The sequence below is a fragment of the Natrix helvetica genome (assembly GCF_964273705.1).
Source record: "Natrix helvetica genome assembly, chromosome: 2".
In the NCBI taxonomy this organism is placed as follows: Eukaryota; Metazoa; Chordata; class Lepidosauria; order Squamata; family Natricidae; genus Natrix; species Natrix helvetica.
This window is the reverse complement of record NC_138552.1, coordinates 26,899,269-26,917,851: the sequence shown is the minus strand read 5'-3', so window position 1 is coordinate 26,917,851 and position 18,583 is coordinate 26,899,269. Positions and strand designations below refer to the sequence as shown.

Below are 18,583 nucleotides of genomic sequence, written 5' to 3'. Positions count from 1 at the left end.
TCAAAACATGCATATGACATAAATCAGATTAAATACTTAATACCCTGAAGACAGAATCAAAATGGTGTTAACAAATTACAACTGGTTGTTAGCAACCAGTTTTTTAGGGATTGCTGTTTGTAGCCGTCCCACGCCCAAAATTTATTGTGCATGCCACTGTGCTAGGTTAGGCATCTTCTCTCACTTGGCAGCAGCCACTTACCTGCCTGCTGCCCTGCCTGCAAGTCACTGGGACTTGAAACTTCCTGCTGATTTCCCCAGTAAATTCAGTTATTGGAAGCCAGCAAGAAGTCTTCTGATGGGAGTGTGGACTGCTGGATTTGCTGTTGCTAAGGGACATGGTTACATGATATCATGCTAGATATTTGCTAGCTTAAAAAGTTTTAAATATGTACATAGTATGATTTTTTGCCGATGAACAAAATTGAAATGATGTCAAATTGTAAAACTGAACTGGAATGGAATCGTACAATTGTTTTTTGAACATGAATTTTTGAATATTTTTGAACATGATCAGTCATAAACAGATCATGCACTGAACCAATACAAATTTATAATAAAAACACATGAGGTTATCTGCTTGATTTAAACTTTAAAACCAGTTATAAAAGATGTTTGATATTTTTAATTCTTTGTAAAGTTCTGTATTTTGTTTTATACAGGATCACTGGATTCACTGGCTAACATCTTTGTTTCATGAAGTTACAGAGAGACTAGCAAGATAAAACAGAAATGTTATGCACTCACATTTCTAGCTTTTTCATATCTTGCTTCAAAATGAGGTGGTCAGCAAATACATTTAATGAATGAATGAATGAATTTAAAAATTCAGCCTTCAGAATAGAATTTTCCACAATAATTTGATAGGGGTTCTATTGCAACAACGACAAAAAGTTCATACAGCCAATTTCTATCACTAGAACTTTGCCTTTTGATCACTTTACTTTACTTTACTTTATTCATATTTCTAGACCGCCCCCTCTCCCAAAAGGGACTCGGGGCGGTATACAGTCAGTGGAATACATAAATATTTAAATACTTAAATGCTAAATGGAGGAGGTTATTACTTTACAGTCAGGACTCTCAATTAAAAGAAAAACCCTAACAGGTTCTATGGCACAGAAATGCAGAAGGGGTGGATGGGATACACAACAGCCCAGAGGATGGAGATTGGAATGCATACAGCTATCCCAATCATTGTTTTGGGAGCTCTCAGTGATATTTCACTGTTTCACTCAGTTTAAATGATAGAGGTTTTGTGTCCTTAATGTACCATTTCTTGAGTCTTATGAATACATCAGAACTATGATGATTCTCCAACAGAAGGCCCATTTTTTGTTAGATTTAGCTATACTTATAATTCATGCATAATTCATAAAAAATGAGCATAGTTATGAGAAAGATTTTTTTTTCTTAAACGTGATAACCTTTTAAAATTGCTGCTTTATCGTGCTATTATCTCTCTTTCAATAAACGTAACACTTGAAGTCACCATGCTGTAATATTCACCCCATTCCATTTTCAAAATTTCTAGAGGAGAAGAGGAAAAAAAGTGGTTGGCTGTAACTTTTTCCTGCTTTAGTTCAGCAGGAAGGACATGATTCCAATAAAACTATTTTGGGAGATGGAGATAGACTTTCTCAGCATATCCTGGATATAAAATGATAAATCTGCTTTCCAAAAGTTCAAAACTTGTAAACTCTTTGCACATGGCACGGGACTCTGTGATGTCTAAAAATAGGCAGAATACCTAAGATACCTGGCAACCATAAGATGTAACATGTTTACATTTTCTTATCCAATTGACCAATGTAGTGAAGATTAAGCATGTTTTTAGAGTTATTATAAAAAGAAGAAAGGAAGGAAATAGAGATTTCCTGGGTTGTGTCCTGTTCAGTTTAGTTGTGTGTGAGTGAGTGAGAATACAGTATGTATGTATATATGTAGTTATTTTAAAAGGCTCATATACTTGTGGTTGCATTTATTTAATTGACTTGTTAAAAGCATTCATAATGCTAGATAGCTGAACATTTATTGACCATGATGGTCAGTACAGAGTTATGTGACATTGTTTTATTTCTGATACTAGCTGGATACCCGTGCTTCCCGATGAAATTATGTGATCGGGCAATGCAGAAGAATCCCGGTTCACTCCGGTTCAATCTGTTGGCTCAGTGGTGGTCAGTGATTGAAACACATAAGGAATATTGCTCCCACTGCCTTGAGTCCAGAAGCAGTTCCATATGTGGAAGGCGTAGACATTTTGGTGAGGTACCAACATTTAATACTGTAAGAAGTCCCAGAACACTCCTGAGTAAAGGAGTGGAATGTCTGCCAGTTTGAACTCAGGTAATGGAATCCGAGGCATCTGGCAGTTGGAGCAGAGTTCCTTTCAGGTGGAGAGGAGTAGTAGAATGTCTAACTCCTTAGCATCAAAGCGTATTAATATAAGGCAAATGGCAGTTGGAACAGAGTTCTTTTCAGGTGGAGAGGTGGGGTAGAACTCCTTAGCATCAGAGCATATTAATTACTATAATAGTATAAGAAATACTAATGATCTGATGGTCATCTCAAAAAATCATTTCTTAGCACCTTGAAGCCAAGAGGAACATACGTGCCAAATTTTAAGTTTGTAGCTTTACGGTTCTGGAAATTTCGTGATGAGTGAGTGGTATTTGGTTTTTATATAGAGAGATTGGAAGGGCTTGTGAACTTTTTAAAAAATGTCTGAATTAAATGCAGATGTAAGTACTGGAAGAAGAGGAGGTATTATCTGTCTGCCTGCCTGCCTGCCTGCCTGCTTGCCTGCTTCTCTACAGTACCTATACACTTGCCTATCTGCCTGTCTACCTATTCTTACACATCACATATGTAATTATTCTCCAGGATATTCTGAAACCAAATTGATCCCAGCATCACTGTAATCAAGTCCACCCATCTTCTCCTAACTTCCATGTTTCTCGGAATGATGGACTTCTCAAGGAACCTGGCTTTGATTGTAATAAAAATCTAGTTTCATAGTGAGTATAATGCAAACAAAATAAATAAACAAAACATACATGAAAGCATTGTGATATAAAAAAATACTAGTGAAATTGTGGCAATAAAACTATTGTTTTTACAACAATGTGATGCCTGAATTTAATATCCTGCATACTCTTGACGAAATGTTGGACCCAGATTTAGGCACTTAAAATAAATCCATTTAAATCAATATGTTATTAATATTTAGCCTCACTGTAAATGAAGTACAGTAATAAAAGACTTTATATTCAAATCTTACTTCAAAAACAATTGGCGCGCCACTTGAATATCTTTGACAAACTCACCGACAGAGTTCCAAGTAACACCCCCAACTAATCAGTCAGTAGCAAATGCAGCAACATCTTACATTTTGCAAAGATACCTTTAATATTATTGAACTGCCTATGCAGATGGACTCAATACAAGGATAAAAATGCCAGATCCAGCCTAAACATCTGTCTGACTGTCTGACCAATAATAACCAATGGATAATTGAATATTTTCTTAGTGAATTAGGAGCAGGTAAGGTTTGGATATTTGTATATTCTCAGTTGAAGTCTGCCTTGAATAATACTACCTTATTTTGTGAACATCTATACCTTGAGCAGATAAGCTAAAACGGTTAAGCTGCTACTCTTTTGGATATTTGAGGATAGCAGGAAAGAAAGCCCTATCCCTCCCCCCCCCCACCCGGAAACCTTGAAATGTTTAAAATATCCGCTGGATCAGAAAAGTTTTAAACAATAAAAAGTTCAGGATGCTAAATTTAGAATGTCTATTCCACCCACTATGTGTCCTTTCTGATCTTTTCCTCATCACTCTCACCGTGTGGCACTTTTAAAAGCCTTGACTTTTTCATCCAGCAAGGTCTCAGCAGTTGAAAATGGTACTTATTTTAAGCAAAGGACTATTTAACATATAGCTTACAAACAGCAGCTACACAGCATCATCTGTTGGACCACTAGAGGGTGCAATTTATTTTTAATTGAGCAAGTACCATGAGCTAGAAAATCTCTAGAGATAATATAATGCAGGCAGTTCAAAATGCTTTAAAATGTTGTGATATGTGAAAATACATACACAAACTCTTTACATATTATTGAGTTTGAATATTTTTCCTTCATTACTCATTAAAATTGTTAAAGGGAACATGTGGCAGGTTATAAGGTGAAAGCTATTTTTTTCCTTCTGTTTCTTTGTGTATACAGAGCAAGAAGCTTATTGCAAAGAAAAATGTGAAATTTCCATGCATCCATAGTAGTTCTAAAGGTTTAGGACTTCTTAACCATAAACAAAGGTTACTGTACTTTCATAGGTATACTGAAGATGTCACTTAATCTGGTAACAAAACATTTGCAAGCAAACATCCAAACTCAAAGAACACCAAGGATTCTATAGTTACTTAATAGACCAAATGTATAGGTTCACTGCTTATTAATATGTATACAGGATCCAATCTGGTTCAGTCACCAGGACCAGAGGTTAATCTTCTGAGCTTTCAAACTTATGCTAGAGCCCATCCTCAGAGAATTATATGTTGATATAGTGGGTTATAGTGAAGACACATTGCTAAACATTTTTAGTTCTATTTTGTTTTTGTCCTTTACTCTTTCCACAGCATATGTAATTTGAACTCATAATTGTAAGCTGAACTAATGACTATAAGCTGTCTAGAGTTGTCTCTAGGTGAGAAAGGTAGACATATAAATGTATGTATGTATGTATGTATGTATGTATGTATGTATGTATGTATGTATGTATGGTATTCGGAGTATAAGACACACCCTTTTTCCTCTAAAAAGAGGCTGAAAATCTGGGTACGTCTTATACACCGAGTACAGCATTTTTTTTGCCTCCTGAAGCCCCGCCCCTTCACCAAAATGGCCATTCATAGCCTTATGGAGAATTTCAGACAACTTCTGGAGGCTGGGGAGGGCAGAAATGAGCAAAAATCGGGCCGTCTTTTGCCACCCCCCAGCAACACTCTATAAGCCTCCATAAGGCTATGCATGCAATTTTTTTGACAAAAAGGCCCGTTTTTGTGAAAAACGGGGCATTTTTGGTTCCTTTTTGGTCCCTTAACCCACCTAGGAGTACTTTGCAAGCCCCCCCAAGGCTATTCACCCCTTTTTTAAAAAAAATGGGCCCATTTTCACAAAAAACGGGCCATTTTGGAGAGGTTTGCAGAGTGCAAAAACTTTTTCCCCCCTTTCGGAAAGCTGTTCAGTTAGAGTGGTTGATGAGAATTACATTGATCAAGTGCTGCCCCAGCAGAAACAAAGTTTTAGGTGCTACAGGTTGTCAGCTATTTCCTTCACCACCACATGGATAAATACATCTGGAAACATCTACCTACCTACCTACCTACCTACCTACCTACCTACCTACCTACCTACCTACTTCTCTCTCCCTCCCTCCCTCCCTCCCTCCCTACTATATTTCTCTCTCTCTCTCCCTCTATCTACCTATATACCTACCTACCTACTCTCTCTCCCCCCCTACCTATCTACTATATTTTTCTCTCTATTTTTCTCTCTCTATCCCTCTACCTACCAACCTACCTATTCTCTTCCTCCCTCCCTCCCTATCTACTATATTTCTTTCTCTCTATCTCTTTCTATTTCTCTCTATATACATTCCTCTACCTACCTACCTATCTTCACACACTCTCTCTCTCCCTCCCTCCCTACTACTGTATTTCTCTCTCTCTCTCTATTTCTCTCTCTCTCTCTCTCTCTCTCTCTCTCTCTCCCTCTGTCCCTTTATCTACCTACCTACCTAACTACTCACTCTCTCTCTCTCTTCCTACCTAATACCGTATTTCTCTCTCCTTCTCTCCCTCTATCCCTCTATCTACCTATCTACTTTTTTTAAAAAAAAATGCCTCTTCAAAACCTGGGTGCGTCTTATACTCCGAAAAATACGGTATGTATATTTAGGGTGGGGGATTATCCAATTGTCTGAAAGCAGATATCTGACTAATAACTGCTTTAAGAGGGAAGAATGAATTTTTGGCAACTGTGTTATAATGCACAGTAGTTATTCTTTATGGATGATAATTTGGAGACTCTTTGATGTCTGGATCCTAGACTTTGCACTAAAATCCAACCCTTACAAGAATCACTGGCTTTATCTTTGAATGTTTTGGTTTCTAAACATCCATGGAGAGTTAAATAACAAAAAGGTAGCTCCTGCATCAGGAAATACAATGCATGTTTCATCATCTTGGCATTATCGTAATTAACTACAGATACTTCTGTAGGCAGGAATTAGCAAATTAGAATGGTGTAAAGCAGCATTTCTCAACCCCAGAAACTTTAAGCTGTGTGGATTCCAGGTCCTTGAATTCTCCAGCCAGCATCCTAAAGTTGATAAGGTTGAGAAACACTGTTGTGAAGCATTATACATGGAATTATACTTAAAAGACTTTTTGGAAACTTGTTATTGCACAATTTAATTGGCAGTTTTGAATGGGGCAACTAAAGTTCATGTTGCATCTATTCTGACTATTGGCTGCTTCTACTAAACTGAAACCAAATTGTTGAAGTACTTTTGAACAATAAGCAGATTGGAATCCAACTCCTCCATAAAGCACCTCTTGTCATATGATCCTGCAAGATATGTCAGACTCAGATTATATTTTTTCTTAGCACCAGATCAGGACTTCATGGTGTGCCTGCAGTTTATTTTTTATTTTTTTTAAAAAATGCTCTTTTTGCCTTTTTGTGGTTTTTGTTTGTTTAATCAATTACTTTTTCTATTATGTTTATTGCTATAATAATATTTTAATGCTAGTATTATATTAAACTTAAAATTAAGTTATATATTATATGTAAAACCTAAAATAATAATATTTTAAGTTAATTTTAATAGCTGTGTTCATAGTGATGTAAATCTCCGAGGAAATTTTTAATTAAGAGCAAGTATGAAATACTCTATTTCAATAAATTAGACGTGGCTTATGTCTATTCAGGTTGCCCGGAAGAAAGCAGCACCTGCTGGATATTCTCCTTCTTCAAGGTTTGTCAGTGAGACTGACCTTTTGTCCAGAGACTAAACAAGATTTGAACTCTCCCTAAACAAACAAACTGCTAATAAAGGCTTAGTCTGAAACAGGCATTGAGATGAAAAGACTGCTGGCAAGATGTGCCCCATTTTTAGAAATATGTTTTTTTCAGATTTCCTTGCTCAGTTGAATTTTTTCCCGAGAGTTATTTTTAAAAAAATTCTACCCATTGTTTTAGTATATTTTGGTTGTCTGTGTTATTTATCTGAACTTGCAAGCAGATGCGCACATGACCATAGCTCCCCCCCATTTTTTGCATGCTTTTTTTGCCCTCTCCAGGCTCCAAAGGCTTTATAGGAGCCTGGGGAGGGCAAAACAGCCCCCCCCCGAGGGCCTCTGGAGGCTTCAGGAGCTTCCCTGAAGCCTCCGGAGCGCAAAAAACCCAGCCATATGGGAAAACTGGAAGTTCAGGAATGGACTTGTAAGGCTGGTTTAAGCCCTCAGGAGCTTTCAGGGGCCTTCCAGAGGCTTCCCTGAAGGCTCCGGAGGACGAAAAATGACCCTATGAGCAAACCGGAAGTCACTTCCAGTTTGCTCTTAGGGCCGGTTTAAGCCCTCTGGAGCCTTCAGGGACATTCTGGAGGGCCCCTGAAGGCTTCGCATGCCCGCTGGCCAGCTGACAGGGCAGCGCCTTCGCGTGCCCTGACAATGGCTCCGCGTGCCACCTGTGGCACGTGTGCCATAGGTTCGCCATCCCGGACCTATGTTATTGAAAAGATAGTAAAAAAGAGGGAGATTGCCAAAAGAGAAGTATAATTCCCAGATTATTCCAGTCTGCTCTTCAACTGCAAGTTTTATATATTGAGTTGAGGTTTACTTACCACATTCGATAAAGGATTCAGATATACTGGAAAGTTTCAGAACTGAGGGATATTGTAGGAATTGATATATTTATGTGAGAAGAAATTGAAGGATTCTTCAATTTAATTAATAGTTTAAATAATTAATAAATTAATTAATAATTTAAATAATAGCATTCTTAAATTAATTTAAAAATCATGCCATGTTCTTTATCATTCAATAATACCCAAATATTTGGCTTTGTGATATTATAGTTTCAGATTTTTTTTTCATAAATAATTTTTTGTGAAAGATTTTAGAAGAGAATTGATTACAAACTAAATATGAGGCAGTAATGTGATGTCACTTCTTGAAATGCAAATGTATTTTTAGGTTCTGTGAGTAGAAATAGGTTCCAAATCTTGAGTAACAGTTTCACTTTATTCTCATTTGTCAGTACCCCTTAGCTACTATGCCCCATTTGTGAATATTGTATTCTACAAGTGATTCATATTAACTACAAAGATTCAGAGAAGGGCCAGTTGGGTCTGGTGGTTAAGGTATCAGGCTAGAAACCACATGAGTTCAAATCCTGCCTTAGCCATGAAACCAGCTGGGAGACATTTGGCGAGTCACTCACTCTCTCAGTCCAACCATCCTCACAGAATTGTTGTTGAGAAAATAGGAGGTGGAAGGAATACTGGGTACGTTCGCTGCCTTGAGTTATTTTAAAAAAATAATAAAAGTGGGATACAAATAAATGCATACATAAATTAAATAAAATGGAATCCTACAAAGAGAGAATGGAGAAATTGCCATGTTTAGGCCTGGAGGACAAAATCCAAGAAGTCTATGATCGCATTTTTAAAATTTCCAAAAGAATGTCACACAGAAGGAGGTCAAGACCTGTTCTCTGTCATCCTGAGCACAGGACACAAAATAATGGATTTAAGTTACATGAAGGCAAATTCCAACTGAATGTTAGAAAAACTTCCTAACAGTTTGAACAATTTGACAGTGGAACCGGTGACCCAGAGAGGTCATGGACCTCCGTCAGTGGATGTGTTCAAGTGGAAGCTGGACCACCATCTGCCAGGGATGCTTTAATGTGAATTCCTGCACTGAGCAAGGAGCCGAGTTCTGTGGCCTAAATGGCTTCTTCTTACTATGATTCTAAAACAGTTTTTTAAAAGATGTTCAAAATAATACAGTGTTCCAGTAGTGAAAATACTCACCCGGGATATTGTTAAACTTTCTGTCGCTCAATATATTCATGCAGATGCTAGACAACCACTAGTTATAGATTTTCATGTTTTAAATTTACCTTTCCTATCCTTTTGTTTGTTTTAATAGATATTTGAAAGTACCTATGAGTGGGAAAGTTATGATGAATTAAAAGAGGAAATAGTATGGTAGAAAAGAGATTCAAAGTTGTATAAAACTGAATAATAACTTTAGAAGTAGCATTAGAATAGTACTTTCTTATCCTTCTAATATATGTACGCCATTCAGGGATGCTGAGATGCTCTTTATTAGAAGTCTGGACGGAGCAATAGATTGGCTCATTGGATTGAGTGACTTTTCCAATTCTGCTGTTCTGAATCTGCTGGGACCAATATACTTTCCATTAGAGTGAAATAAGCTAACTTTTCTAAATCTTCTAGTAAATGCATTTGCATGGGGGGGGGGAATGTGGAGTCTTATCTTTGTGCAGGATATTGGCTAAAATAAAAAGTGAGAGAAATACATGCAAATTAGATTATACAAATCTCAGGGCAAGCAAAGTCATCAACTTTAATTCATTACCTCTTGAGAATACAGACAGAATGCAGGTGCAAGAAAGATGAAACTCTTCTATGGTGCAATATTTTAAATATATTTTCATTTCTTTAACAGACACAGAATAAACAGGAGGTGGCCAATTAATTTTCCGAAGGGGCCACATGAGAAACTGGAACTGTTCTGGAGGGCCGAACCAATAGGGTTGTGGAGGTCCATAGGCAGGCAGGCAGGCATGCACATATGTATTTTTTTTTAAGTTACCTTCAAAATAAAACAGTGCAGTTGTATTGTGTTTGTGGCATACACTTATTTTCATTTGATTTTTAATTTTGGATTGACCGTACATGGGGCAGGCAGAGGGCTGAATTGGCCCAGAGATTGTAAAATGCCCAGGTCCTGGAATAAGGGGAGGGGAAAAGATGAACTGGAATGACTAATACTGACAGGAAAATGTGATTTATATGTTTTCAGAAATCAAGGAAAAATGTTTTTGGCTTTTATTATCTCTCTTCCCCCCTTTTAATTGCAGGATTTAAAAGCTGAGTGTGGAAAACAATTCTTCCAAAATTCCAAAAACTCCTCCCCCACATATCAAAGTTCAATTTGTCTCAGGCAATTGTCTTGAAGCTAAAAATCAGGCTGAGGAAAAACATGTGCACGACCTCAAGTAGAGGATAACTAAATGCTATCCCATCAGTTGAGCTAAAGAAATACCATGATGACAAAAAGAATTGTAAATCTTATCATGGCTAACAGTTATTCAACTATGTGTGCGGTGGAAGAAGAATGTGTAATAGAAACCTATTTTCTGAATATCAGGTGAAATTCACCCCTTTTTTTCTTTTGGCTGTTAAAAAAAGTTTTCTGGCTCATTTGTGCATCATTCATTAAAATGGGGAATTAAAATATATTCCTTAAAAGTAGCATGTGAAGCTACTGTAGTTTTGTTGAACAGCAGCCTAATCACTTGGTAACATATCACCACATGTAGATTTTGGTTTTCTAGAAGGGATAGACTATGCGTCTGGATATTAGTATGAGATGCTTGATTTTGGCAATTTTGTATAGTAGGAAGGAAGAGTTAATGTGTCAATTTCTTTTGTAATTCTTGTTTTGAAGGTGACTGCTAGTGAACAAGTGTTTCTATTCTCACAGACATCCAGTACAGTGATGGGTTGCAGGTGGTACGCCCTGGTACGAGCATACCGGAGCCTGCCCTGAGCACTGGGTTCCATTCCGGTATGGTGCTCTGGAGGGCCCATCTGTCCGCCCGAGTTCCTTACTTGTTCTTTAAGCCTTTGGCGCTTCCGTGCACACGCATGGTGCCTAGGGCACCTGTGTGACGCTCTGCCGAGAAGCTGGAGCATCGCGGAGGCTTGTGGAAGCGTTGCAGGCAAGTACGATGCATGCGAGCGCCACACGCGTCCATGTGAGTGACGCCAGGCCCGTTCCAACCGTACTGGGACCCGGAACCCACCACTAATGGGTATTGTAATATGCATCCATTAAGATTACTATTATCTATGAAGGGTGCACTATTTGTTTATTTAATTTATATCCTACCTGTATAATTTTTATAAAAAATTCAAGGCAGCGGACCTATTTAATATGTTTCACATGCAATTCTTTTTTTATTATGTTTGTTGTGTGTAGTTGAACATGCAATATATAGGGAATAGCTTTAAAGGTCTTGAATAGTTTAGCAGTTTTTCACCTATGACACATGACAGCAATATTAAAGAAAAAAATAACATCATATTCCATTCTCTTCCTTGTATTTACATTGACACATCCTTGAAGTTTTCTTAGTAGCATACAGCTAATTTTAGCAGCTTGTTTTTGAGTGATATGAATGCCTTGCTCAAAAAAGGTTACAATGATCTTGAATGATGATTGAAATGTATGTTTCCTTTTAGATTGTCAATGTTTCACCAATTTTGTTATTTGTAGCGATTCTCCCTGATTTAACATATAGATACTCTTAATTCCAAAAAAAGTATCATGGTACTGAACAGTAGATGGCAATATTGTTCTGCTTGGTCAAAGTGGATTTGTGCACATTCTCTCTCCCTCCTTCCCTCCCTCCCCCTCTTTTAAGTAGTACTTGATTTCATTCATATTGAAATTCTAGTTGTAGAACTGCCTTAACATTAGTTTTTGAAATATACTGTGATTTATCTGCTTTTGAGACTTTGATACTATATATTAAACTTAACAGTATAATAAAGTCCAGATGGTTTTCCTTCTGTAGCTGGTATTTCCCATGGGAAAATCTTTATGCTTAATATCACTCGGTAACAGCGAATGGGATATTTAAAAGAACAGGCCCATTTACAAACTGAACAGTGAATAGTGTTATGTGTTTGTGTGTGTATGAAAATATTGAACAATTTGAACACATTATGTTGCAAACACATCACCACCAAACAGAAGAATCTAATTTTTAATAGTTGACAAAAAATTCACATATTCAATTAATATTTATCTGATTTGCAAATCAGTGAACTAAAACAGAACAGCGGATACTAGTTACATTTTACTGGACTACTGTATTTGCTTTTCAGCACATAGATAAAATTATACAATGTAAAGTCAGCTGAAGTGAATCAGAGATATGTCATTGTGATATCTTCACATTATATCAGCTGGTTCTGAATTATTCAAGAGTCTACTCTAAAACGGCTCATTATAAAATTTGCTTTTCAAAACTACCATGGGAAAACATGCCTATATATTAATTGAATATAAAGTTCATAATTGTATGTAAAATTGTGGAACTTGTAACTGAAATTATTACCTTCATGTTGATAAATGATTAGTCTAATTGGCCTTGAACTATTATTTGAAAATTAATCTATCTCTTGTCATATAATAATAATAATAATAATAATAATAATAATAATAATAATAATAATAATAATAATAATAATACATTTCCAAGAATTTTACAAGATGCATCAACAAATTGCAGCTTCCTGCAATAACACCAGCAGAACTGCAAAAAACCCTGTGCTACTTGGAACATCTTATATTTTAAGAAGGTACTTGGTTGATACTTAGGATGCTGGCAGCAAACCATATCAACCATTAGCACCAGTCACTGGTATTTGTATTGCATTTTTGAATGTTCAGTTGGCTGAGTTTCATGTTTAATGAATAAAGATAACAACAACAACAACAACAACAACAACAACAACAATAATGGTAGAATTGGTTTGGCTAGAGACTGAACTTCTACCTGTAGTCATAGAGATACATTAATCTACAACACAAAGATTATGGGTTGTAAAATAGAATATAGGTTTGATACTCTTGGTAATCTAATCCAGAACCCAAGGAAGTGCAAATTACACAGATGAATCCAATTTTACCTAAAAAGCATATATGGCACTTAAGAGATGGAAAGAACTTTGAAAAGCCCCACCTGATCCAATGAGAGGGAAGGGTCAGATATGTCCATAAAAGCCATAAATTATACTTGATTATTTGAAAGCTCATTTCTTGAGCTCATTTTGCTTGTCAGATCCTGGTCTGACTATTTAAAAGCAAAACTGTCCATCTGCAAGCACAGGGAAATATCAATATTAGCATTTTTACTAGCATTGAAGGAACATCCCTTCTTCCTCCCTAATGTGTACAAGAATCCCAAGTTGTCTAACGTACTTTATGCTCTTTTTTGCAAGAAAAAGAACAAATTCTACGCAATACACTGCAAATGTCAAAAATTACCCCTGTAAGCTTACGGCTAACGTGAAACGTTTGAGGTAGAAGCTGTCTAATGGTGTTTGGGAAAGGTTTTTGACAGTGATGGGGAGGGTATCTTGTAACACACACAGACACAAAAACACACACACACACACACACACACAGAGAGAGAGAGAGAGAGAGAGAGAGAGAGAGAGAGAGAGAGAGATTTCAGATTTAAATCCAAGTTCTATTTGGGAGAGGGAACTAAATTTTCTTGGCATCCAGACTGCTCTTTACATTTGTAATACTTAACGTGATTCAATGGGGGGCCCTTAATGCTTTGATCTAATGCCACAGTACACTTTTTAATGAGGGAGATTTGGAATATTGTTATAATGCAGAACAGGCTAATCGCTTATTGTAATAAACTGAAGCATTATACCTAGGAGACCCTTCTGTTCTTTTGGGGTTGTCTGTTTGAAACAGGTAATTACCAAGGCCTCGGATCAGTTTTGAAAAGGCGGCACCCTGATGGATGTGCAGACTGAAGTGTGACATGAGCCTTTTCCAATACAATAGGTGGCCTAACATTCCTCTGGAGGGCCAAGCTCATTAAATAGTCTGTGCTTTTCTCCACAGCCCCCTCATCCTCTTCATGCCCTTCGCTGGAGTCGAGCGAAGTTGGAGGTTTCTCCACTGAGGACTTAGCAAAATTGCTTAGAGTTCTCAGATTGAATTTTTTATGTGTATGACTTCATGATGGCATTAGCATGCGCTTTGATCCATGTGTGAATGGCTCTGGGTCGGCTCTTATTGCCAGATCCAGATGGTGTTAGGGGAACAAACAGTTGTGTTTTAGGATTTCTCAATAGACTGTCTAGACTGGCTTTGTAGCAGACAGATACAGCCACCCATCAAATTAGCGTTTGTCAGATTTATGGTAATGGTTCAGCAAAGCCTTCCTATCACTGACATTAAGATTTACGCTGCCAAGTTATTTTGTTTTCTACACGATATAGGGAGCCTAATTTATTTACAAAGCTCCCAGTCCTTCTCAATCTCAGATTCAATAGAAACAATTTTCAAATAGATGGTTCAGGTTTGAGAGATGATTAAAAATAAGTGACTCGCTGCACGATGGATAACGGAAACCTTTTATTTCCTCTTTCGGATGATCAGACGTTAGGTGTATTCTTCTGGAGAGTGTGCTCCATATGCTGCTTTTAGAAAGAAAAACATGTATGTGGATTACTGTGGCTAGAGTTTGAACTTTCATGTTACACTAAAGTAACATGAGCTGCTCCCTGCACACAGTGGGAATAACCTTTTGACAGGCACTATGTCCATTCTCAGTGAAAATGTTTTTCCAAGTCTGGCCAAAGTGCCTTTGATCATACTACCTCAAATGGAAGGGTCAGAGCTTCTATGCAAGGCAAGAACGATTAGCTGTTGACCAGAGCAAAAGATAAATTGGAGGGTTGGGAGCTTTTGGTTTGTGAGGGCATTTAAAAAAAAATCAACATTTGTTGGACTTTCATTCTGTTCTGCTAGAAAATTAATAGTGTCTAATTATATTGCTATAGTGTTTGGATTGGGACCTGAAAATATGTTCCCTTGAGACTGAAGATCTGTTGATCTGTCTTGTAGATGTGTATGAGTATTTTTTTATGTATTTATGTACGCACATGCACAGGTATAGTAGCATATGATATTGTATTGCTTATGAGAGCTACAGCTTCAGTAATGTATTCTAAGTAATGGATTTATTTTTACTTGTTTCTCAAGTTTCAATGGAAAGAAATATTTTGGATTTGAGACTGAGAAAAAAGCAGAGCCACACTCCTTATTTTTCAATGTAATACATCTGAATATTCACATGTATTGCTAATTCATATGCTGCTGCTTTAAACAGACACATAATAGCATAAACTGCTGTTGGTGGCTGATGATATTGCAGAACTATTGTACATTCATTCATTCATTCATTTGTGAGCACAGTCTAATGGGAAAAATCAGTTGTACAAGAGTGGATATTAATATACACATATTTCAGTATCATCATTGGTTTTATCTCCACTCTCTATGTGCAGCGCCATGAATTCAGGATAAGGAATACAGGATATAGGAGCAGCTAAATAAATAAATAATTTTTGAAAGTTGAGAAAGGAGGGTTCAAAAGGCTGAATGCTATCCCATGGGATACCTGCTTAAGAGATGGATATTTGAAAGCTCTGATTTTAACCATATAATGCTTGATTGAATAGGATTCAAAATGTTCTTTTAGAGGAGTAAGAGTATAAAAGAATTCTCCATCTTGTTATTAATATGATAATCCCTGATCATGATTGAAATTATTGGGCATGAATTTATTAATAAAAATTTGCTTTGAGATCTGATGGATCTCTTCCATTTATTTTCCTCAATCTTACAGGACAAATATGATAAAATACCACTATTTCCATCAACATCTGAAATGCTAAAAGATGAAGTAAAGAAGAAGAAGATACCACTATTGCAAAGGCTATAAGCATGAGGAGGAATTGAGTGTTTGGAACATGTTATTTACAATATTACTTTATTTACATCTGCATTCTTCTTCATCTTTTATTTTTATTTTGCTTAGCCAAATAGATGATTTTTATACTTGGTTATATTCTTAATGTACAAAAGCTCTGGAACTACCTATTTAATTGTGAAATTTTGCTTTAGTAATTAGGGTGCCCAGCATTAATTTTAATCTTTTTGGAAAAGGAGGAACTAGGCCTTTTGGCAGTAACACGTTGGCTAATAAGGATTATTTTGACTAGCACTTGGTAGAGTTGACACAAAGGCCTTGGAAAAGATATTCAAATGCTGTAATATGATTATATCTCCAAAGATCAAAATAGTGCAGGCACTGGTATTCCCTGTAACGCTCTATGGAAGCAAAAGTTGGACTTTTGAGAAGCAGAATAGTAAGAGAATTGATGTCTGCGCAGAAGCAATTTTTTTACTACTGTGCATGCACACACAGCGCGTCCCTGAGCGAACCAGCAGTAACAGAAGCCGGAAACCACCCCTTGGTTAGATCTGGTTTTAGACAACAACGGAAAGAACTGTGGCCTTTAGAAAATGATAACATCCTCTTTTCATTTGCTTCTCCTAGATATCCTGGAGTTTTACCCTTGGATGGCTCTTACCATTGCAAAGGGCTGTTTTTCAGCAGTTATTACACAAAAGGAGTCATCTGTGTTTTCGGTACTATTTCTGAACAAGAAAATATTAAAAAAAACCAAAAACCTAGAAATCAAGACTATGCAAATACTGTGGTTTTTAAAATACAAAACATTAGAAAGGTCTTAGTGGGTAGTAGCTTTAAAAGATCAGAAAACTGGGATGTCCTTACCTGCAGTGAGGATTACCTGCAAACCAGAAGAGAGTGCTTCTGGTTTGCAGGTAATCCTCACTTATCAGCAGTAATTGGGACCAGGTACTCTGTTGCTAATTGATGCAGCAAAGGTGCAATGTCTTATTTATGACAGTAGTCCTGACAATCCTAATTTCCATTGTTCGGTTACCTTTAAAAAAACCTCAAAGTAATATAAGGGAGTAGTTAGTTCTTAATGAAATAGGCAGCTATTTCAGTTCACTCAGACATCCTTAATCAATAGAATCCTTGTGTGGGTCTGCTAATATTTATTGGCAAAGCTAAGAAAAATTATGGATGCTATCATGTTTCTTATAACTGAATGTATGTTCAGTTTTTAATATATATATATATTTAAATGCACTCCCCTCTCTTGATTTCTGGTTCCAGTCATAACACTTAAGTAGGTATAAAAATGTAGGTATAAAACTAAAAATCCTTAAAAAACATTAGAAGTGTAGGGTAAAAGTTCTGTATAGAAGCATCAACTACAATAATGTGAAGATACAGGTTGACAGAATTAGTGTAGATGCCAGTTTCATAAAGAATATAGGGAAATTTTAAATGGTTTTTTAAAATTACAGGTGATACAATAGTTGTAATTATTTTGTTCTGCTCACATCTCATGAACACAAACATATCTGGAGTAAATATTGATCATGGCCAATCTTCTTTTGGCATTTCAACTATAATGAATGTAACAAGCACATACCTTGGTTTTGGCAAAATAAGTTTTAAAAAGAGTTAGTAGGACTTATTTCTAGTGCAATTCTTTCTGTGAGATTGTATTGTGTTGTAATGACCTATAATGGATATAATTTGTAATTGGTGTCATCTACTGGATATTTTCTATTTCATTTTTAACTTGCTTTTGTATTCATGAAACTTCTACACCCGTATCTGCAGAGATGGTTACACTTGTATATAACTAGGCTAGAGTTTTGTCACATTCTATTCTTGTTGTTGGTAACATGGGAAGACATAGGTTAACATAGACACTTGGTTAACAAAGGAACAAAATGACTTTATTAAATAGCTAAAAAATAGGCTTTAAAAGAGATTCACCTATTTCTGGAAATTGTCTGGAAATTATTCCTCAACTGTTCTCCGATTTCTCTGATAGGAAGGGTATTCTAAGGCTCCTGTCCTTTCCAATACTTTGTTCACTTATTTTCCCTCTTGTGGGATATATTATAGTATTGCCATCTTTTGATTGATACATCCAATCATCCCAAGCTCATGATTGTTTTATCATTTATGACTCTTAACACATATATTTTCTTTCTATGTCATTATATGTTTTCATGGCATGATAGCATTTGTTTATAATGTTTATAATGCTTGCCTTATATATTTGATTCTCCATTATGCCTCAGAACAATTAATACTTTAAAAAGTTGCAACAATAATTCTAACACATAAAAATATAAGATATATGCAGAAGAAGAGGACATTTAATAAAGAGAAAATATTTTTAATAAGAAAACACCCTTAACAAGACATTCTTTGATATAAATAATATAAATCTAAATAAAGTCCACTTTATTTGTTATTGGTGAGCAATCACTTAACTTGTCTAATTTGCTTGAAATTTCAGGCAATCTGGACAAGTTTAGAAAAATTCAACAAGCTGATTAGGTTTTGCAACTAGAAACGTTTGAGTAAAGTTTTGGAAAATTTTAGGCATGAAAAGGAAAAAAGGCTTAGTTGGGGTATGATAGCACACATAGAGATTGTCATAGAAAAGAGAATTTTCCTTCCTCTTTGGAAGTAACGTAAAATTCTCTTCTTGAGGCCATGTGAAAGAGACAACTTTCTGTTAGCTTACAGAACAGAAG

The 18,583-nt window shown here is 36.3% G+C and overlaps 1 protein-coding gene across 6 annotated transcripts in view; it reads left to right on the top strand.

The window, feature by feature from the left end:
* ARL15 (ARF like GTPase 15) overlaps positions 1–18,583 on the top strand; it is a 160,780-nt gene that overhangs the window by 50,567 nt on the left and 91,630 nt on the right. The window contains exon 2 of one of the 6 annotated variants that reach the window (XM_081945812.1): positions 16,485–16,576. The exons of the other annotated variants lie outside the window; for them this stretch is intronic. Within the exon in view, the coding sequence (XP_081801938.1) occupies positions 16,508–16,576 (69 nt within the window). The 5' untranslated portion in view covers positions 16,485–16,507. The remainder of the gene's footprint in view (positions 1–16,484; positions 16,577–18,583) is intronic. 6 annotated transcript variants of the gene reach the window in all.